Source organism: Pseudorca crassidens, chromosome 9, assembly GCF_039906515.1.
Source record: "Pseudorca crassidens isolate mPseCra1 chromosome 9, mPseCra1.hap1, whole genome shotgun sequence".
In the NCBI taxonomy this organism is placed as follows: Eukaryota; Metazoa; Chordata; class Mammalia; order Artiodactyla; family Delphinidae; genus Pseudorca; species Pseudorca crassidens.
Window position 1 is genome coordinate 861,704 of NC_090304.1, and position 21,356 is coordinate 883,059.

Genomic DNA, 21,356 nt, shown 5'->3' on the forward strand with positions numbered 1-21,356 from the left:
GGCCGCGGCAGGAGCAGGCGGCGCCCCCCGCCTGCCACATTGGTACATCCCGGCCTACGGCGTCCGGGCGGGGCCGTAAGGGCCCGGCGGCGGCGTTCGCGTTTCTCGTGTCCGCATGACTGACAGCTGCGCGACGAGCTGACTGCCCGCAGGTATAGCGCCCCCAGCGGGGATGCAGTCCGGGTCCCGCTGCCCGCGCGCCCGAGCCGGGCCCAGGCCCAAGCCGAGCCGGCGCGAATTTCAGGCCCCGAGCGCAGAGCACGATACGAGTCTCAGCAACAAGTTGCGGGCCGGGCCGGGGCGCGGCGACCCCGCTGCGGGCGAGGAGAGCGGCTGACCGGCGGCCAGTGGGGACCAGGAAGGGGGGAGGGTCTCTCCACCTGGAGCCGCTGCCCGTGGACACCCGGGGGTCTTTGCGCTGAGTTTGGAGGACCCTCGGAGTCGCCGCCCAGCCCGATCGCCCGCACAGTAACGGTCCCGGCCCGGTAGTTGCCCGTATCCCTGATGGCGGGAGGGCGCGGTGCGAGTGACCCGGCGGGTGGCGGGCTCAGCTGGCCGCTCCAACCCCCAGCACCGCTTCGGTCCGCTTCGCCCCTGTCCCTCCTGCCTTTTTCCCGGGGGAGGGGCTGCGAGGGGGTGCGGGATGGGGCTGGCTGCACCCGTCCCAGGCCAGGCTCTGATGAGTCGGGCGCCTGCGATCTGGGAGCGTCGGGTCTCTGAGGAGCGGAGGGTGGTCAGGGGGTCGTCGTGGAAGTGGTGTCCTTTGAGCTGAGCCTTGACAAGGGATCCCGAGTGTGTGTGAGGGAGCGGGACAGATACCGGCAAAGGGGACCCATGGGCTGAGGCCTGGAGGCTGTACTTGTGGGACAGAGTAGGTGTCGGAGCTGGAGGTGATGGAGCAGGGGCCATGAAGGATTTAAAGGGAGGGGAGGCTGTGTCTCTGGAAATGGCCTGGGGTGAGCCCCCTGATCCTGTGGCTGTGTGCCGTGAGAAGCAGGGAAGTCTCCCTGGAGGAGGTGAGCTTTGGGCTGAGAAAGGTAGATGTGTCTCACAGTGGCCCCTGTAACTTAGGCACCTATGCAAAGTCTGGGCACATTTGCTGGTCTGGGGCGTCTGGATTTCTGGTTGGGGTGGGTGGGGCCTGACAGTCCTCTCAGGGTGGGTGACAGAGTCTGGATTTAGTTGAGGGGCAGGGAGATGGGGGTCCCCAGTGTCCTGGAGAGGTTGATCAGAGCTTCTGCCCGCCTGAAGTCTGGGCCCTGACAGCCTCCCCAGGGACGTTTGCCATCCCCCACCCTGCCACGTGCGGAGCCACGAGCAGAGGCCACCTCCCTGCCCAATACCCCCCCTTCCGAGGCTGACGGGACACATCCTGTCCCCGGCGGGGGCAGGGGCCTTGAGTCACAGTGGCCTGGGGTTGGAGCTGGGCTCAGCTGTAGAGGCTGCCGCACCTGTGGAGGTGAGGGGAACAGGGGAGGGATCTGGGATGCCATCTGGGTAACAGGAGCGGGTGTGGGCAGAAGGCTTCCTGGAGGAGGGGCCCATGGTCCGCCTCATCCTGCTCTGGCCCCAGAAGTTGTTTACTCCCAGAGACTGAGGGGCCCAAGAGCCAAGTTGACATTCCTGGAATTCTGAGAGCTGTGTGTAGATTGGGGGGAGTCTCCTCCCTCCAGCTCCCTGATTTCCCAGGAGAGGCCGTGGGGAGCAGTGTGGCTGCCTGTGTGCAGGTCCCCTACACACATGTGCACAGAGGCCCCTTGGGGCACTTGACCCTCCGTCTCCACTCTGCCCTGGCTCAGGCCTGGCCAGGCTAGACCTAAGGACCAAGCGGAGCCTCAGAGTTCAGCCCTGCCCCCTGCTCAGCTGGCCCCCTCGTGTGTGTGTGTGGGGGGGCAGGCTGGGGCGTGGGCCTGGCTCTCCTCAGGGTGGGCAGGGGCAGGAGGGTGCCCCGAGAGCCCAACACACAGGGTCAGGGGGAGCGGGGCCAGGCCTGCCTGCAGGGGCAGTGGGGTGTGAGCACAGATGTGGCCCAGACCTCTGGGAAGGGCCGGAGGTGGGGCAGGGAGAGTGAGGCGCTTGTTTTCCGAGAATGGGGTGTCCTGCCCCCAGGGGCGGGGGCACAGGGAGGGAGGGCTGTGCTTACTTGTGGTTTGGAACCCAAGAGCCCTGTTTCCTGCTAGAGGAGGGTCACTTCAGGGCAGGCAGGGGACAAGGGGAAATCAGCGATTGAAGTTTTAGCTGCAGACAGCCTCTGGCCCTGAGTGTTGTCCTGGAAACAGGCTGGGAGTCAGCTGACCCTGGCCCCTGGTCCTGGATCACAGCCTCCGCTTCCCCATCTGTGAAGCGTGGGTGGAACCAGACACTGCCCAGCTGGAGGGTCCCCATACTGGCTGTGTGGGCCTGGGGGTCCCAGGCTCAGCCCGGAGCCCCGGCTGCCTTGGGTAGACTCGTGCTCACGCGGTGGGGTGAGCGGGGTGATCGGACGCTTCCCCAGGGTCCGACGGGGTCACCCGCCTGCAGCATCTACGGTAACCCTCTGGGCCCCAGCCCCCGGGGTGGTATTCGAGAGTGGTGGTATTTGCAGGCATGCTTGAGGCTGAGCTGGCCCAGCCTAATGACCCTGTGGACAGGCTGGGCCCATGGCCTTTGGGAACGTGATCATGTGATTTTCTGCCAGCCTGGCCCCACATGGGGCTCCCCGAGGGCACCGCTCAGGAGGGGGCGGGTGGGGTGTCAGCGCTGAGGTGGGGCACGTACACTGTGGGCACCGGAGAAGGGTGCTCCCGGGGCCTGGGGGCGGCGGGAGCAGCAGGCTGGCAGGGGAGGGCCCTGAGCTTGGGGTTGGCCTCGGTGGGCCCAGGGAAAGCCTGGGGCCCCCCGCGGCCTCTTCCTCGGGGACCCCTCCCCTGGAGGGGGTGTCTCCCAGCCCCAGGGGCTGCAGCTTGGGTGGGGGGAGGCGGGAGGGGGTGCGGGCCTGGGTGGGCTCTGGGGCCTGCGGGGGTCGGAGTGGCAGCAGGAAGGCCGACACCGCGCGGCCTGTGCTGCCCGCTGGGGTGTGTGCTCCGGGCCGGGCCCTGCTGCCATCCACCCCCGGCCTCCAAGGCCTCCGGGGCAAGCTCTGTTCTGGTGTTCGGGGAGGTCCTTCTCTGAGTTAGACCCTGGTCTGGCCAGGTAGGCACCCACGACCTCTGTGTGGCTCGCGCTCCCCCAGGTCCCTGCCTGCCCCCGCCCTGGGGCCCCGGGGAATTCAGAAGGCCCAGCCTAGGGCTGGACAGCTGCGGGAGGGTCTGTCACGGGCTTCTCATTCAGCCCGCATCCTGACTGCCGGCTGCACGAGCCATTCCGGGGGACGCAGGCATGTCGGAACCTGTGCTCAAAGGAAGCCCAGAGCAGGGTGTGGGGCAAGGAGGCTTCCTGGAGGAGGAGGCTGGGCCTGGGTGAGGGAGAGGGCCAGCCCGGTGCTGTCGGGCCCTGCACCCATACCCTGACTGCAGGCTTGTGGCTGGGCTGCCCAGGATGCGGCTGGGGGCCCCGGACTCATGGAGGGGCATTGTGGGGGCCAGGAGGCGGGGAGGTTATTCATGGCGGGTCCAGGGGTGCCTCTGGGGTGGGGGCCAGGAGGGGTGCTGGTGGAGCTGCCCAGTAGGGCCTGGCGCCCGGGTCTGGGGGTGCGGGGTGTGCAGACGCAGCCTCAGGCCTGGAGGGGTGGTGGGCTGCGATGCGTGGTCTTCTGCTTCTGTGCTGTGGCTATGGGCTTTGGGCCCCTCAGCTCCTGGGCAGGGGGTTCATCAAAGAACACGGGAGGGGCGCGTCCCTCCCACTCATTGCCCTTGATGTGTCACTGGGCCTGAAACCCCTCCATGGACGCGTCTTCCCCGGGCACAGCGGTTGCTGGGGGGGGTGGTCCCGGGCCCTGGGCCCACGTGCCTCCTCGCCCCACCGTGGTGGGTGCTGTTCGTTCCCCTAAATGAAGGGACAGGTCTCACATTGCCGGGGCCTCCATCCGCTCAGCGGCTTCATGTCTGCCCCAGGTGTGGGTTTGAGTGGACTGGCTGGCAGTGGGCTGCCCACGAGGGCATGGCTGTGACGGGGTGGGCATGTGCCAGTGTGGCTGTCCCGTCCTGCCCCTGAGCCGCTGGAAAGACACCTGCTCCACCCCCAGGCTGCAAGGAGCCTCTGGTCTGAGGGGTGAGGTGTGATGGGCGGGGCGTGTGAGCTTGCCCCCCCACCCCACCCCCGCAATCCCTGGCTGGTAGGGGAGGACAGAATCCCCCTTCCAGCGCCAACGGCAGATTCACGGCCCCATGTGAGTCATCGCCTGTTGGCTCCCTGGGGAGAGCGTAAGGCTGGTGGCTCATGGCATCTGTCTGCTGGGAACCCAGGAGGGCGTGGGGTGCAGGGCACCTCAGAATGAGTGGACAATGCCGGCGGGTCTCAGGGCTCCAGGACCGCTGGGGGCTGGACGGCCCTCAGTCCGTGTGTGTGTCCCCAACTCTGAACATGTGTCTTCTCTGTGTGCATGTCTGCATGTGGGTACTCTCGTGTCTGCCAGGGCATCTCAGAAGGCTGAGTGAACAGAGGGTGGGGATGCAGCCCCCCGGTCTGGGCCGCTGGTTGGTGCTCTGGCCCCCTGAGTCTGAGTGCACCACCACTCAGCCCCCACTGCCCCTGCAGGGACCTGGTCCTGAGTGGAGAGCCCCACAGAGGCTGGGAATGAGGTGCAGCACGGCCTCCATTCTGCCCGTCTTCCTTCCACAGAGCTCCGGCTTTGGCCTTGCTGACTGCTCACCTGCCGCCTGGCCAGCCTTCAGGGGCGCCGGGCACCGCCTACCTTCTTCCCTGCCGCAAACCCAGGTACGTCGCGGCCCGTGGGGCAGTGGGGGCAGTGCTGGGTGGCCTCCTGGTCTCCCCCACGCCTGGCCCAAGGGCCTTGCTGGCTGGATACTCTCCTGGTCCCGGGACAGACCGAGGCTGAGCCAGCCAGCTGTCACCCTCTCAGCATGTCTCACCGGGGTCCCCTTGCTGGAGGAACGGCTGGACTTTGAGGACAGGGTTCCTGGGGGCTGGGAAGCACCCCACTCGTGGCCTTGATGTGCTCACGTCCTCATTGCCATTGTCCCTGGCGTCCTTGGTGGTTTTCTGGTTTAATCTCAGCTCAGACTCACAGGCTCACTTGGGGTGATGGGTGCAGGTTTTAGAAACAGAGGGCTCGGCAGGAGTTCTGGGGGCGTTGGCATGGTGTTGGCTGAGTGAGGCTGGGGAGAGGGCAGCCTGGGTGCTGGGCCCCATCGTGGGAACCCAGGCCACCCTTCCACCCCCGCCCTGAGCTGCAGTGTGATGAAGCAGAGGACGGGCAACGGGGGGAGGACCCCACCCTTGTCCTCAGAGGCCCTGCCTGTGACCAGGCTGGGGAGACAGACATGTCCTTCAGCCCTCGTCAGCTCTCCTGTGTCCAGTGTGCATATTGAGCGCAGGCCCTCTCGTGCGTTGCGACCCTCGGGGCCCTGAGTGTCCATCCCTAGCTTGGGTGCGTGGGGCTGCCTGAGCTGGGCCAAGGGAAAGATAGCAAGAGGCTGCTGGAGTTCCCCAGGATCTCCAGGGGTCACCGGCTGCCACTTGCTCTCTGGGCAGAGCTGCGGCCAGTGGTCTCTACGGGACCCAGATGGGGGCCCTGCAAGGCTCACTTCTTCACTGGGCCCCTGGCGCGTGGGCACCGCTGTATCCCTTTCCAGGGGTCCAGACACGCCAAAGAATCCTTGGCGGAGGACAGGGTGGAGGGACTGTGGGAAGCCCCAGGCTGGCTGGCATGTGGGCAGGGTGGGGATGCTGGGGCTCTCCTGCCCCCACTCCCTACCAGGGCCAGCTGGGCTCAGGGAGGACCTTGCAAGGACACCGCCCTGGGGGCTTGAGCTGCAGTTCTCCTCAGAGCCCGCCGGGGCAGCGCAGGACTGGTGCAGTGGTCCTCAGGGCCCCGCAGGGCTGCCAGACCTCACTGGGCCCCCAGCCCAGCAGACATCCCCCAGACATGCTACCTCGGGCACCTCTCACTCTCTCAGTCTGTCACTTTGTCACTGACGGGCCTCCCCCCCCCCACCTTCCTCCTCCTTCTTATTCCCCGACTTCTTTTCCTCTCTTCTCCCATCTGAGTTCTGCTGACCTTGGGCGAGTCCTTCCCTCTTTGGACTTTAGTTTTTGGGACCATCCGATGGTGTGGACGCCACCAGTGGGCGGCCTCAGTGACTGGGAAGACCCAGTCCAGGGTGCAGGCTGCATCCACGCCTGTGGCCACTCTCCCCCAAGCCTGGCTCCCCTGCTGAGCTGAGAGGCCCAGGGCAGATGGGGAGGAGGCATCTGGGCCCCATGCTGAGGTCCTCCCCACACGGCCCAGGGCCTCCACCAATGGGTGGGCTGTGGAGGCACAGCTGAGGGAAGTCTCCCCACCTCTGACTTCTAGGCTGCGCCTGGCGTGTGTCTGTCTAAACGGCAGCACGTGTGCACACCACACCACCGGTGCAAGGGGCCTTGCAGCATCATGTGTCCCTGTCACCTGGCTTGTGTGGATGTGTCTGGGAGGGCCTGGTGCCAAATGAAGTTCAGGGCCTCTTGGTCAAAAATCACGGAGAGGGCTTCCGTGGTGGCGCAGTGGTTGAGGGTCCGCCTGCTGATGCAGGGGACGCAGGTTCGTGCCCCGGTCCGGGAGGATCCCACATGCCACGGAGCGGCTGGGCCCGTGAGCCATGGCCGCTGAGCCTGCACGTCCGGAGCCTGTGCTCCGCAACGGGAGAGGCCACGACAGTAAGAAGCTCCCGTACCACAAAAAAAAAAAAAAAAAAAAAAAATAATGGAGAATTTCAAGACAGTGGCAGCAGAGCGTCAAACCAGAGAAGGGTCCTGTGTGACATGTGTCACGGGCACATGTCACATGCCGGTGAGGCCGGGCCTGCTCCCTGCCCAGGGAGATGGGACCATGGCAGGACAGGGGGGCCTGCGTGAGCTCTGGGCCTGGAGTGGGCCGCCAGCCTTGCATGCGGCCTGTCTCTGGGTGCCCAGTGATGACTCCTGCACTCCTGTGTGTCCAGCCCCTCCCTTTAAGTCTGAAAACCTCCCTTCATGCCTTACAGAGTGACCTACCCTCTGGGCACCCAGGGTGCCCCAGAGCACCCTCCCCGCTTGTTCTCCCTCGCCCTGGCCCCTCTGAGGGGCTTGTCCTTCAAACCTCAACTCTGCTGCCTCTCCCAGGACCGCCCACCAGGTTGGATCCCCCAGGCTGACCCCTGTCCTATGTGAGCTGCGGGAGCTTTGGGGTCCCCGCGCAGCGCTCGCTCAGCCCAGGGTGGGCCGCTGGAGAGTGTGCACCCCCGGTGGGTTCCAGCTGCGTTCCCCGCGCTACTTCGATCTGGGCCAGGGGCCCGGGCCGGAGATGCCGCTACTCGCCACCAGACAGCAACTGGGTCACCCCTTATTTGTATAGCGCGTTGCGTTTCGCTTGCGGTCGGAGGCCTCAGAGCCCGGCCGGCATTGGGGTCCCGGCGCGCTGCGGCTTCTGGGCAAGGCCCGGCCCTTCGCAACCGGGACTGAGAGCTCTTTGGACGCCCGCCCCCAGTTCCCTACCGCGCTTCCCGGGCCGGACGGGGAAGGGGAAGGGAGCGAGGGACGCAGGCGCGGGCCGAGGGCCGAGGGCGGCGCGGGGGCACCGTCCCGGGGCTGCGATTGGCCGGCGCGGGGCGGAGCGGTCGGATCTGAGGGGCGGGGCGGCGAGGCGTGGAGGGGGTCCGCGCGGGGGCGGGGCCTTCGAGGATTGGCAGGCGGGCGGGCGGGCGAACGCGGGGCGGGGCCGGGGCCGGGGCCGGGGCTGCGGCGGGCCGGCCGGTGTCCCGGGCCCGCCGCGGGTCCGAGCGGAGCGGCGCGCCCGGTGCCACCGCGGGCCGGGGCGCGGAGCGTGGGGCGGCCCCGGCGGCTCCGCGCGATGCGCCGCTCGAGCACGGACGAGTCCACGTACCGGCGCAGCCCGTCGCCGCCGGGCAAGGAGCCGGGCTTCGCGCGCGGCGGCCCCTTCTTTGGCCTGCACGCCAACCCTGGCCCCAAGGCGGCCCAGGCGCGCTACACGTCGCCCAAGGGCAGCAAGTACGTGGTCTTCTACTTGGACCTGTCTTTCATCTTCCTCCTAGAGCTGAAGCGCTGCAGCATGGCGCGCGGCTGCCTGCAGGGCGTCAAGTACCTCATGTTCGCCTTCAACCTGCTCTTCTGGGTGAGTGGCGGCGGGGCCCCGGGGTCGCTGCTCGCGCTGGAATGGGGGGGGGGACACCCGCGACGCGGACTGGGGGGTGTGCCTGGGGTCGCCGGGGGCCAGGGCTGGACCGGCCCCTGGGGAGGGTTTCCGGTGCCGCTGGGGTCCGCCGGGCCTCTGCCCTGTGGGCGGCCGCCCCGCGTCCTCTGCCCTCTCTGTCTCTTCCTGAGACCGGCCGTGTCCCGCACCTGCCGCAGGTCGGCGTGGGGCCCTGCGCCTGGCCTCTACCGGGTGTGAGCTCCTGTCCGTGCGCTGAGCCGCTGGTGCCTTCCTCTCCCGCCCCTTCCCTTCCTCTTCGTGGGCGCAGACCATGTCCTTTCTGCACTCGCCTCCCCTGCAGACCGGCCTTCCTGGCTCCAGGGACCGCAGTTGGGGAGGGGCTGGGCGGGGGGTAGGGGAGACGGTCCCCAGCCTCCCGAAGCAGGGAAGGGAGAGGGTGTATGTGGGTGAACCCTCCGGCTGGACCAGACCCTGGGCGGGATGAGGAGTCGGCGGGAGACCGGGGCTTTCATAACTTTCGCTGAGGTGGGTTGGGTTTGCTCAGAGGAGGTGCCTGTGTCCAGGGTAGAGGTATTGGTGCTACAGGGTGGCCCCCGTCCCCCCAAACCGGAGGACACAGTTGCCACCCAGACCCAAAGGGCAGGGAGGGTGTTGGGCTCGGGCTGTGGCAGGTGTCACACCTGAGCAACTAGAGCATGCCTGGCCAGGCCTGGGCCCCACTGGCTGGGTTGGGGGAGGGTTGGTGGAGAGCTGATGCCAAGGTCACTTTCTGCTCCCACCCTTCTGCCACAACTGGGAATGAGGGGGCATGGCTTCCTCTCCTGCCTGGGCTCTGGACCCCAGAAGGAGGCTGTCAATTGTAAGCTCATTTGCATGAGGTCCAGTTAAGGCGAAATGCTCAGAAACCGGGCCGCATTTCTGCACATCCCTTCTCTCCTGGACTCTGGCCTGGGAAGTGGGAGGGTTGCTGGGACGGGTGGCCAGCCTGGGGGGCTCCTGCCCCAGTTGCCCCCTCCCGAGGCAGTCACCCGAAGAGTTGTTCTCTGCAAGGGGCTCCTGGGAGGGGCAAGGCCCGGGCCCAGAGCGGAGGAGCCCCCCGAGAGGCCAGGAGCCAGCAGCAGAGGTGGGTACAGCTGGAGCTGTGTCCAGGCATGTGCAGAGGTGACTGTTTTCTCTTGGCGGGGGACATTGACCAGATGCAGTGGGCACAAGCGTAGTGAGCAGTGAGCTGCTAGCAGGGTCAGTGTGCCTTAGGCAGTGTGACCAGAGCTGGCAGCCGTAGGTATGATGGTGGTGAGCAGTGAGGGTGGTGGACTGACTGGGGGATGGGCAGTGGGTGTGGGGGATGGTCCCAGGTGGTGGGCAGGACCTGCTTCTCCCCTTCCCTGACCTCCCCAGTGACCCGGGTACCTGTTTGCCCGGTAAACGAGAGGGGGCCCCTTGAGGGGGCCTGTGCTCTGAGAGCAGCCCACCCTTATGGGCCCCCAGGCCGAACTGTATCTGCCCTGTGAACCCTGAAGGAGCCTCCGTACCAGCTGCAGGGCGGACACACTCCACTGATTCCTGCCGTGGATGACGTTCTCATCGCAGGAAAGAACAATTCAGGAACCCCCTGGGATCCCCTCCTGGGCTAGAAAATCCAGTTCCCTTTTATTATCCAATTACACTCCCCAGCCAAGCAAACTGGGCCCCTGCCAGTGTGCTGTCTTGGTCTCTCCACACCCCACCTTTGTGCCCAGAGGGGTTCGAGGCCTGGGAGTCAGAGAGGGGGCCCATGGGAAACACGCCGAGGCCGGGGTGGTGAGCATGGTCGGGGGGCTGGCGGGACATCCATCCCCCGGGCCCTGTGCAGCTGTCAACTAGGCCCTTGCTGCTAGAGCACCCCTTCCCCCAGAGCCTGGCTCTTTTGCTGTCTGGGGGTGCAGAGTCCCCGCAGGAGGAGTAGGTTTCCCGCCCCCCCCATTTCCCACTTGGGAGGAACTGAGGGGAAGTGGGAGTGAGGATTCCAGCCCATGGACCTGCTTGGAGGTCAAGATGCAGTGACCTCCCCGTGGCTTCCTCCTGCCCCCCAGCCCGTGCTGGGCACCCCTTTCCTTCAGGAGTCACCTCAGAGCCCCCATTGTCCATAGGCAGATCCCCCGCAAGGCCCTGTCACTCACACCTGGCCCCATTGGGCACCTGCACGCCTGGCAGGTCTCTCTTCCCAGGCCTAAGCTCGCCTCCTCCGGCAACGCCAGCCCGCCCCTCCCCCTCTGTCCCCAGTGCGGGGCAGCGCCCCCGGCTGAGGATGGGGGAGGGGCGGGCTCTGAAGTTAGTTGACTCTGTGCGCCCTGTTTGCGGGGTTTTCCCTGGGGGCTTCTGGATGGGGACTGGAAGGGCAGGGTTGAGGCCTCCAGCCTCAGGTACCACTGGCGCTGGAAAGCATCACCCATCTGTACTGGGGTGGATCTGCCTGGTCCTGCGTGGCCTGTGGGTCATTGGCCCATCTCGGGAGAGGAAACACGCCTGCCCGTTGTCACCAGGGACTGCAGCTTGGGTGCCCTGAGACAGGGAGCCAAGAAGGTGCCGGCGGGCAGCAGGGGGCGCCCAGGGGAGGAGAGGCCCCTGTGCCAACTGACCCCCAGACCTCCACCTGCCCTCCTGCGGCATCCAGGCCCTCACAGGGCAGGGACAGCTCCACTGGGGACACAGCTGCCCTCCTGCAGGCGTGCACAGGTGGTGGGCAGCTTAGGGCCAGGGTCCTTGAGTCAGGGGTGTCTCCTGGTGAGTAGGGCTGTGTGCGCCCCCTGGGGCGCTCTCCCTCCCCCTCTCCAGCTCTGGGTGGGTGCTCAGGGCTCCCCCAGGGGCAGTTTCTGTGGCCCCAGGGGCGGTCTTGTTGGTCTGGGGTCGGTCCTGGGCAGAGGCAGGGCTGGCTCTGAAAGGGGAAGGTGCTTCTGGGCCCCCCTGGCCGGGGGGCCGCACCCAAGCCTCAGCCGTGCAGCCCAGCCCGCACCTGCCCAGCTGAGGGCCCGGCTCCCTGCTTCCCTGGCAGGCGCGCCTCCTGGTCTTGCATCTGGGCCCCTCCCTGCTTCTCCTCCCCCTGCAGTGTGGCCAGGGTCTGTCTGTGTGGCTGGGCTGGGGGTTGAGCCCTGCCTGCCGCCCAGGCTTCTGGGCAAGTCCTGCCCTCCTGGGGTCCTCAGTTTCCCCAGCAGCACCACAGGGGGGCCTTGGTTTTCCCCTTTGATGAGCTACAGACCGAGGCCTGGTCTGCTGTCGCTGGCCTCTGGGCAAGACGCCGAGACCGGTGGAAGATGCTGGCAAAGGGCTGTGCAGGGCTGTGGGAACACCTCCCCCAGCCCCGCCGCAGTCGGGGAAACAGGCACGTGCAGGGTGCCCTGCCGGAGGTCCCGGCGCAGGCCGGGGGCCTGCAGACCTCAGACCCCGTGACTCCTCTTGGCCCCAGCCTTCTGGAGGTGCTGAGGGCGTCTGTGTGTTCTGGCTCCGGTTTCTTCCTGCAACAGGCTGGGGCAGGGCAGTGGGGGTCCTGCTGCCTGGGGACCCCGAGCCGGGGTGGGTGGGCAGCCCGAAGCGGGGGTCCTTGGCCGTCCTGGTCAGGTCAGGGGTCAGTATGCCACAAGATGTCGGTCCCGCGTGAGCATCCCTTTCTGAACCGTCCCGCTCCCATTAGGGAGTGGGTGGCAGCAGGTGGTCGGGGGCTCTGGGAGTTCTGTCTGGGGCAGAGAGGTGTGGCCTCAGCCACTAAGCGGGGCCGGGGGCAGGGGAGAGGCCTGGGGGCCCGGTCGCACCTCGCCATCGTAGGCCCTGCCCCCTGTCTGCTCCCCGGCTGCCCTGAGGCACCGCTCCTCCTCCTTGGACACCAGCCTCAGGGGGTCCCCGGTCAGTGGGGCCACCTACCTGATGGGCTGGAGCCTGGGGGGATGTGGGGCTTGCTGGAGCTTAAGGAAACTGATTACAGTCGTTGCATAGATGTCAGTGGGCAGCTTGAGGAGATGTCACCGGGGGAACGGCACCCAGCCAGGATGGTCCCTGAGCCCTTGCATTCAGTCCCCCCAGCCCCGGCCTTGGGCCCTTGCAGACGTCACTTCTGGCACAGGGGATACATTTTGCCATTCTTGAACTTCGTAGAGATGTGTTCTCCCCGTCTCCTGTGGCTGTTCTTGGCTGGGAGGGGCGTGTCACCCCACCATGCCCGGCCCCCACCCCAAGATTGTGCAGGCTGCCGGGGGAGGGGCTTCTGGACACAGGCTTGGCCCCTGTGGGCACCCAGCCCTCCACCCCGTTCCAAGGACCTGGCCAGCTGCCCGGCCATCTGCCACCCTGAGCCATGTGGCTGGAGGGGCAGCAGTGGAGGGCCGGCTGGTACCCTCCCCACATGGGCCTCACCAAGTGGCCCCACCTGTCAAGACCTAGGCCAGCCCCCAGAATGTGTGGACAAGAAGAGAGACAGCAGGAAGTGGGGAGGACATGCCAGGCAATGGGCTGGGTTCCGGTGGGGACAGGTGGGCAGGGTGTGCGCCCCAGGTGTGTGCGAGGGAGACAGGGAGGCCCCGGTGACCGCAGGGCTGGGACGGGGGACCCCGGTGGGCGGGCTGGGCTCGTCTCCCAGGCTGTCGTGGGCTTGGGGTCTGCTCCTGGGCCCCGCCTGGGCCTCTGTCTGGCCCAGGCAGCGATGAGTGGGGCTGGGGATGTGCAGCGTGGGACACGGGGAGGGTGGGGGTGGCCCCACTGCTGACGTCCCGGCCACCGTGTCCTGGGAGGGACCTGGAGTGCCCAGCCTTCCCAGGACTTCAGCCCCACTTGTCCTGAGTTGGATGTCCTGTCTGGGTCCAACAGGGCCCATCTTCTCCTGTACTTGGAGGCTGTAATCTTCCTGCCAAAATGTTTTAAAAGCTGCCTATGCAGATTTCAAAATTACAGGTAGTTTTATTAGCCACGCGCATGCGTCCCGTGAGTGCTGGGCTTCTGGTGACTGTGATGTGCTGGAACAAGGGGCGCCTGGGGCTTCGGGGCAGCGCGTCGGTGACGTGTGTGCGTGTTTGGGTGAAACTGTGTGATGGTGAGGGACGTGGGCTGTGTGTCCGCGTCACAGTGCGTGTGACGGCAGCACCTGGGTGAGAGCCGGCGGGTGTCTCTCCTGCCACCTCGGAGCTGGAGGTGAGGATGCTTTGTGGAGTCTTAATTGAAGAAATCTTGTTTCCACCAAGGCTGGGGGCAGCGCCCAGCCCCTCCAGGATACCCCCGACCCGGACGCCCCCCCCCACCGCCTCCACAGTGACTTTGCCGTGGTATCCTCCCCGTGCCCTTCCACGCGTCCCCACGGGGCCAGGGAGCTCGGAGGGGCTCATTTTCCTGCTGACTGGAGCCATCCGCGCTGCCCTTGAAGGCAGAGCCAGCTGGGCAGCCCTTTGGTTTTAAATAACAATTCTCCTCTCTGCTCAGAGGCAGCCCCACCCACCCCGCTGGGGCCCTGGCCTGGGGGCTCAGCCCGGAGACGTAACCCTCCCAGAGGGGGCGCTGCTGGGCTCTGCAGGGGACGGACGTGTGTGGGCTGGGCGAGGGCCCAGGACAGCCTGGCCGGTCGCTGTTTCCTGCAGCCAGAGTGGCCCGACTTCAGCTCCCTCCAAGGGGAGGCTGCCCCCACGCTCGCCCTCCCTGGCCTCTGCCCCAGGGTCCCTCCCCTGCCCCAGTCCCGGCCAGAGGCCAGGGGAGCCCTCTGCCTGCGCAGGTCTGCAAGGGCCCCGCTGGCTGCTCCCAGCTCAGCCTTCCCCCCGGCGTCCTTGGAGAGCTCCCCGTTCCTCACCTGCAGGTCGGGTGGGAGGGTTGAGGGAGCCAGCACGTGTCCCAGCCTGTGTCCCATCACGGCACCCCCTGGGCAGGTGTGGGTGCCCAGAGGCGCTGGTGGCCAGCCTTGCTCCCTCATGGTGGCCTTGCCAGCGGTCAGCACCGTGGACAGCTCTGTCCCCGCACCGCTGGCCGGGGCCTGCCACACGGGGGTCATCCCCATCCCACAAGTGGGGGCACACACATCTCCGTACAGCCAGCAGACCCCACCATACCTGGGGCTGTGCCCCAGCCCAGCTCTGCGGTGAGGCTGGATCCTCGGGGCCGTCACCCGCTGCCAGTGCCCCCAGCCCGGCTGCTGGCCCCCCAACGCCCCCCACCCCACCCCCGGGCACACGCCCGGAGCTGCAGCCCCCACCCCGCCCGAGGAGGGCTCAGATGGGATGCGGGCCAGGGCACGAGAGCCCTGTCCTGTCTGGGATGCTTAGTGCTGCCACCCAGGCCCCACCCTCAGCCAGGAGCGTTCAGAGTGGGTGGTTTATAATTTTTAGACAGAAGCTCTTGTTTTTGGTGGAAGGTGCAAAGGGGGATGGGGTGGGGGTCAGAGAGAAGCCCTGTGTTTGCCCTAAGCTGACCAGACCCCCACTGGGGCTCTCCTGGCCTGCTTAGCCAGCTCCGGGCGAGGTCCAGAGGGACCTTAGACGCCAGTGGGAGGCCTGGGCCAGAGCCCCGGGCGCGCCCACCCCTCGGGGACCCCGCGGCTGCTGCTGCTGTTGGGCTGGGAGCTGCACCACCGCCCCCCGCCCCATAATTGCGGTCTCTTGCTGGCCCGGCTTCACGCACGGTGTGTGCTCCCCGGTGCGTTAGTGAAAGCGGAGCAGCGTCCCCCATCCCCACCCCTGTAGCCAGGGCTGCCTGCTGGTGGGGGTGGGGTGAGTGAGTACACGAGGGGAGGCCCACGGGGAGGTGGAAGCCTCCTCAGGCAGGGGTCTCAGGGCCCATCCGGCCTGAGTCTGGGGTGGGGGGTCCCTGCCAGGGTCAAGGCCAGATATCGAGGAGGCTTCTGGGCCCGGGGGGTGCGGGGCCCCATGTGATGCCCAGTTTTGAGTGGGGCAGGGCCCCCAGGGCTGCCAGCCCGTAGGCATCAGTCCCCAGGTGGTCTCCCAAGGCCCAGGATGCTGTAGGTCCAGGGGTTGGTCAGCCATGTGTGGGGGCCGCCTGCCCGCGGCCCAGCCTGGACACGTGCTCCCGTTTCATCTGGAGACGACCCAGAGGCTCAAGAGTCCCGGGGTCTGGAGCCATAGCGCCCTCGGCGCCCTGCTGGCTCGCCCCTGCCCCCCCCCCCAGGCCAAGAGCCGTCCCCGCATTCATCACCGCCTGCCCTTCTCTGCCTCTTCCTCCTGTCTCAATCGATTTTTGTAATAATGAGCAATTATGGAGTTCAATAAAAGCTCCAGTGGTCGAGGGGAGGGGGCCAGGGAGCGGGCCGGCAGGAGCTCCAGGGACTGCACCTCCTAGGGAAGAGCTGGGGCCGAGGGTGTGTGTGGGGGATCCAGCCCCCATAACAGGACGAGACTGGGAGGTCAGCAAGGCAGCGAGGGTGCCCGGGCTCGCCCACAGGGATCTGGTGGGCTGCTCACCTCCTGCCCCCCTGTCCCTTTCGCCCTGTCCTGGGCCCAGCTGGGAGGCTGCGGCATCCTCGGCGTCGGCATCTGGCTGGCGGCCACGCAGGGGAACTTCGCCACCCTGTCCTCCTCCTTCCCGTCCCTGTCAGCCGCCAACCTGCTTATTGTCACCGGCACCTTTGTGATGGCCATCGGCTTTGTGGGCTGCATCGGGGCCATCAAGGAGAACAAATGCCTTCTGCTCACTGTGAGTCCGGGGGAGGGGCACGCCGGGCGGGCCGCGGTGGGGGGGTGGTGGTGCTCGGGGGAGGCCTCCCCTGAGGGACACAGACACAGACACACACGTGTGCCGGGCAGGGCCCCTCCAGCCGATACTGGGCCTGTTTCCTCCAAGACCCCCTCTCCCACGACTCCCTCTCCAGCTCCTGTCCAGCCCTCTTGGCCCCCCAGGACCCTCAGCTTTGGAGATGGATTTAGAGGCGGGAATGTTAATCACAGATAATGGAGGAAAATGATCCCTGGGCCGGGCTCCCTACCTATCAGTGTGCCCAGCACAGAGGCCTCTGGCTGCCACCCAGGTCCTAAATCACCTGCTTCAAATGGGGCTTTCGTCACGGGTGGGGCCTCCAGAGGGTCTCAGAGGGCACGTCCCCATCTGTGCAGCTTCCGCAAGTGTCCAGCACGTGCCAGATGTTCCCGTCGGGGCTTGGACCCCTCGGAGCAGCGGGTAGGGTGTGGCTTCGGCCCCTTGGATGAAGGAGGAAGCTGGGGCGCGGGTGGGGCCCCGACCCTGGCCTTTCCCACGGGGTGACTTGGAGTTCGGAGGCTGGTGCCTGCTGGGGCAGTGTGGGCCCAGGTTGAGGGGGGACAAGATCGGGCACCCCAGGAGAGGACCGGGCCCGCTTCCCTGGCCCTGTCCCTTCTCCCCACTCTGTCCAGGGGCCCCATGGGGCCAGTGGGGCTTCAAAGAGCGGTGTGCCCCACTTACCCTGGCTTCTGGCCCTGCCCCCCGCCCTCCTTTCTGGGGGAGCGATGTGGCGGGAAAGGAGGTGCCGGCAGGCTCCACTGCTCAGCTTGGTTGTGGCGTCAGGGCTGTGCCTCTGTGGGTGCCCGAGTGGAGTCTCCCACTCTGTGAGCTGTCTGAGCAGTCAGGGGTCATGGCTCCTCCAGCTTGGTCCTCCCTGAGTGGGCACTGCCCCCCCCCGGCTGCCCTTGGGGACGTGACCTGGGGGCTGGGAGGGGTCACTGCAGTTGGACCCACTCCCTGGATGGGGCCTCCCGGGGCGTCCCTCCACCCGGCTGCCCATCACAAGGACACAGGCGCGGGCCACACACATGTGCTTAAAGGTCAAGCGAGAGACGACGGCCCCTGGGATGGAGACGGGAGGGTTCCGAGAGAGGTGGCGCAGCGGCCAGGGGCCTGGCGGTCCCCAGGCTGCAGACCTGGCTGGGGGCGCCTGTCGCAGGTTGGGGGCTGGCCCGCTGAGGCTGTGGCCTCCCCACCCTCAGTTCTTCGTGCTGCTGCTGCTGGTGTTCCTGCTGGAGGCCTCCCTCGCCATCCTCTTCTTCGCCTACACCGACAAGGTACGGCTGCCTCTGCTTCGGGTGTGGGTGTGGGTGTTCCCCCCCCCCACCCCCCAGCGAGGCCCAGGCGGCGTGGGCGGCGAGGAGGCAGGAGGGGCCGAGAACCCACGCCAGGGACGCCCAGCTCTGCGTGGACAGACACTGGGAGCCGGGCCGTGGGTTTGCTTCTAACTGCAGCCCCAGGAGGCCGGGCCTGGAGGCTCCAGAAAGGTGTCTGAGCTCCCAGGAGGCCCGGGCTGGGTCCCCCGCTGTCTCAGCTGCGTGTCAGCTGGAGGGGAAAAAGCTCCCATCCCCCACTCCCCTTCAGTTGCTCACTTACACAAGTGAGGGCTCATTTACGTGTGTTTGTTTTATCCTCTGGGTTATACTCCAAGACAGTTATTTTTTTGCTCATCCGGTTTGGCTTTGGCGGCTGGAGCTCTGTCGGCTCCCGCGTCCCTTACGTGCCTCTCAGAGCACCTCCCTCCTTTCTGGTGGTAGAAGACGCTCCAGGCCCATCTTGGGGGTTCCCTGCCCCAGCCCTGGAATCGGCCATTTCTCCAGGGAGCCTGGTTCCTTTATTGGAGAGCGAATGCTCTTAGGAACCAAGATCCGGGCCCTCTCGGCTGGCAGCACGGAGCCGTGTGGGTTGTAACCGGTGTGCGCAGACACAGCCCCGAGGGTCTCTGTGCCCGTCCGTCTCCATCTGTACGTTAACTAACGTGTCTGACTTGGATCCCGTGCTCGGCACCACGGGAGGCCCAGGGAGACCTTGGGGCAAAGGCCAGAGCCTGGTGGCACTTCTGGGAGGAGGTGACCGCAGGGAGGGGGACAAAAGGCACAGGGGGCCGGGGCGGGCCGGGGTCGGGACGAGGCAGGTGGAGCTGGCCACAGGGGCCCTGCTGTCCTGCAGATCGACAGGTATGCACAGCAGGACCTGAAAAAGGGCCTACACCTGTATGGCACCCCCGGTAACGTGGGCCTCACCAACGCCTGGAGCATCATCCAGACAGACGTGAGTCGGGGCGTGGCCGGGCGTGTAGGCGGGGGGCGTGGCCGGGGCAGGGGCGTGTCCCCCTCCGGCGCACAGTCCCTGCTCACCTCTCCCACAGTTCCGCTGCTGCGGGGTCTCCAACTACACTGACTGGTTCGAGGTCTACAACGCCACGCGCGTGCCGGACTCCTGCTGCCTGGAGTTCAGCGAGAGCTGCGGGTTGCACGCGCCCGGCACCTGGTGGAAGGCGGTGAGCCTGGCCCCGGGACTGGGGGTGGAGGGCCGGCCTCGCGCCCCCGTGACGCCTGCTCTTCCCGCAGCCGTGTTACGAGACGGTGAAGGTGTGGCTCCAGGAGAACCTGCTGGCCGTGGGTGTCTTCGGGCTGTGCACAGCACTGGTTCAGGTGCGCGGGGACCCGCCCCGGCCCGGGCCCCGGTCCCCCAGCATGTGTGTGAAGGCCCTGAGCCCAGGGAACAAAGCAGCAGACGAGTGTGGGTCCCCAGGCGGAGGTGGGGCTCACAGGGATAGTCAGGGACGATGTCCACGGGGAGGTGACCTTGGACGCCTCAGAGGACAGGCTGCCCCAGACTCCTGAGCAGAGGGCCCTGCCGTCTCCGCGTGGACGGAAGCACAGACTGGACGCCTCTACTAAGGGCCCACGTGCCAGCCCCATTCCTGCAGGCCCTACCCAGTGGCCGTGGTGGGTGGTGGTCACAGGACTGCCCAGTGCAGAGTGAAGTGGGCAGCCCAGGCCCTGGTGTGAAGTCCAGCCAGCCCGCCTCTGCTCCCCAACCCCCATGCAAGACCCCAGTGCCAGGACCCTGGGGGAGCTCCTGTTTGTGGGGTGCAGACAGGGGTCCCAGACAGACACTCCCTAAGGGGTGAGGGGCAGAGGGCAGCTGCGGGGGCCCTAGCCTGGAACCCGTAGGCCCTGAGACCACCAGCGGAGCCCAGGGTGGCCAAGCCCAACCCAAAGGGAAGGCGGGTCTGGGGCTGAGCCCAAGGGGCCCGTGGGGGGCAGGCTCTACCCGAGGCTTCCCCAGGGAAGGGGGCTCCAGGCCACCTGGGAAGCTGTGGTTTGGGGTTGGGGTGCCTGCCGCGGGCTGTCGTCCCTGGAGCAGCCCTGCCCAGCCCCCGCCTCTCCCCACAGATCTTGGGCCTGACCTTTGCCATGACGATGTACTGCCAGGTGGTGAAGGCTGACACCTACTGTGCGTAGGCTGCCAGCTGCCCGCCACCCCTGCTTTGCTGCCGAAGGACGTCGCCCCTGGGGAGATGACCGTGTCCCCACCTGCGTCTCCCGCTACAGGACCTCTCACCAGCCCAGGCATGGGGGCGGGAGGACCGGGCAGCCAGAGCCCCCAGGGCTGCCAGCCAGGCCTGTGAGCGCCGCCGCGTGGCCGGGGCGGCAGTCGGGAGGGGCTTCTGACGCTTCTTATACCCAGGTACCCTCCAGAGCAGTGTGCTCCCCCTCAGCCCTGTGCAGGGCGGGGGGCTGGGGTGGGAGGTGGGGGACTGACCACTGGTCCTGGTGCTTGAGGCGGGTCTGCAGCCCCGTCCACCCACATTCCACAGCGGGGCCGCGGCCGGCTCTGCGTGCGTCTTAATAAAGTGTGTGGGCAGCAGCCCCCGAGCCGTGTCTCTCACTGCCCTGACCCCGGGGGGGCCACACCAGGCAGGCCCTGTGTGGCCGTGGATCCTCTGGCCACCGATACCGGCCTGGTGCCCGGAGTGGGGCTCCGGGATGTGCGTGGGCCCAGCAGGGGGAGCTCCCTGGCCAGGCAGACGGTGGCCCCTGCGCCCGCAGAGGATGGCAAGAGAACCTCAGTGAGGCTGGCTCCAAGCCGTGGCAGAGAACAGCCCTGAGCCTCACTGACCCGCCCACGGCCCGTGCTGCGGACACCCCTCTCCCAGCGTGGGGGGGCCCCATCCAGCCTCAGGGCCTCCCCCTCCCCCAGGGGTGTCCTCCCAAAATGGAGCTCAGCTCCATCTTTCCTGTTCTCTTTCTATTCCTGTTTCGTTCCTGGGAACTTTGTCCCTTAAGTATCACTCACGGATTTTGCAAGTAAGTAGGCTGTTGGCAGTGAAGCAGTTGTCACAAGGCCCAGAATCAGAGAAACGGTCAAACTGTGTCAAACCACCTCAAAGGTGGGGCGGGGCTTCCTGAGGACAGAACTGACGGGGAGTGAGGAGGGTGGTGGGTCTGGGGGTCCAGGCTGGGGGGTGGTCCCCTCCCAAGGGCCTCACAAGCTGTGGGGCATCTGACCCACCAACTGGTACCCCATACTCTCAGTTTCCAGCCCATACTCCTGCCGGCCCCGCGGCCCCACCCCCTCTGCATCCTTGCTGTGTGGCAGACCTGCCTGGTGATGCCTAGCAAGGCACTGACCCCGGCACAATCCAGACCACCAGGTGCCCGGCCCCTCCTGGCCCTTGGACCCCCACCGCACGCCCCCCCGGCCTCCCCTGTCCTCACTCCACGGAAGCCACCAGAACGCCGGGGACCGTTCCAGCAGAAGTCAGAGTTAGCGGTTCACGCACCAAAACCAAACTGTCCTCAGGCACGACAGCAAACAAGCAGGAAGGAAGTGAGCACAGTCCAGCCAAGCTGTCCCCCAGCCCTGCCAGCGCCCTCTGTCCTCTGCCCAGGTCCCCGTTCGCACCTCTCCGGCTCTGCTCGGGGAAAGCCGCTGCTCGCCTGTGCTCGGTCATCCCCGCGCGCCTCAGGCGCAGCCTTGCGGGCACCAGACCCTCACGCCCAGCCCTGGCTCAGCTTCTCTCATGGCCCCCAAGCTGCCTTGGCAGCCCCGACTCCACTGAGGTCCCACTGGGACACGCGGGGCCAGCCCTGCCTGCTGCCACGTGCTGGCCCGCGCCTCCGTGGGGTTCCCAGGCCCCCTCCCCCCTTGCTGGTTTCCCCGTGCTCCAAGCTTAGGCTGAGGAGCCTCCCAGGCACCCGGCATCCGGTCACCCAGCTGGCTCCACAGCCACAGACACCGAGCACGCTGTGGGCCCACAACCGGCCTCGCCCCCTCCTGCCCCAACTCCTGCAGACTGCCCCGCACCACAGCCCAGCGCCCACTCCCAGTGCAATGGCCTCCTGCT

General features: G+C 67.0%; 1 protein-coding gene across 8 annotated transcripts; it reads left to right on the plus strand.

Moving 5' to 3' along the window:
• Positions 1 to 19: 19 nt before the first annotated feature.
• Positions 20 to 19,877, plus strand: TSPAN4 (tetraspanin 4). 8 transcript variants are annotated; one of them, XM_067747857.1, is made up of 10 exons: positions 178 to 485; positions 4,759 to 4,854; positions 7,122 to 7,252; positions 8,169 to 8,248; positions 15,749 to 15,940; positions 17,203 to 17,277; positions 18,170 to 18,271; positions 18,369 to 18,500; positions 18,571 to 18,654; positions 19,402 to 19,877. In XM_067747857.1, the coding sequence occupies exons 4-10, from the start codon at positions 8,186 to 8,188 to the stop codon at positions 19,468 to 19,470; spliced, it is 717 nt and encodes a 238-aa protein (XP_067603958.1). In that variant the 5' UTR covers positions 178 to 485; positions 4,759 to 4,854; positions 7,122 to 7,252; positions 8,169 to 8,185; the 3' UTR covers positions 19,471 to 19,877. The 8 variants fall into 8 exon arrangements, with proteins under 8 accessions (XP_067603953.1, XP_067603958.1, XP_067603956.1 ...); XM_067747852.1 differs by lacking the exons at positions 178 to 485; positions 7,122 to 7,252 and adding an exon at positions 20 to 152; XM_067747855.1 differs by lacking the exon at positions 7,122 to 7,252 and having other exon boundaries at positions 441 to 485.
• The last annotated feature ends 1,479 nt before the right edge of the window (positions 19,878 to 21,356 follow it).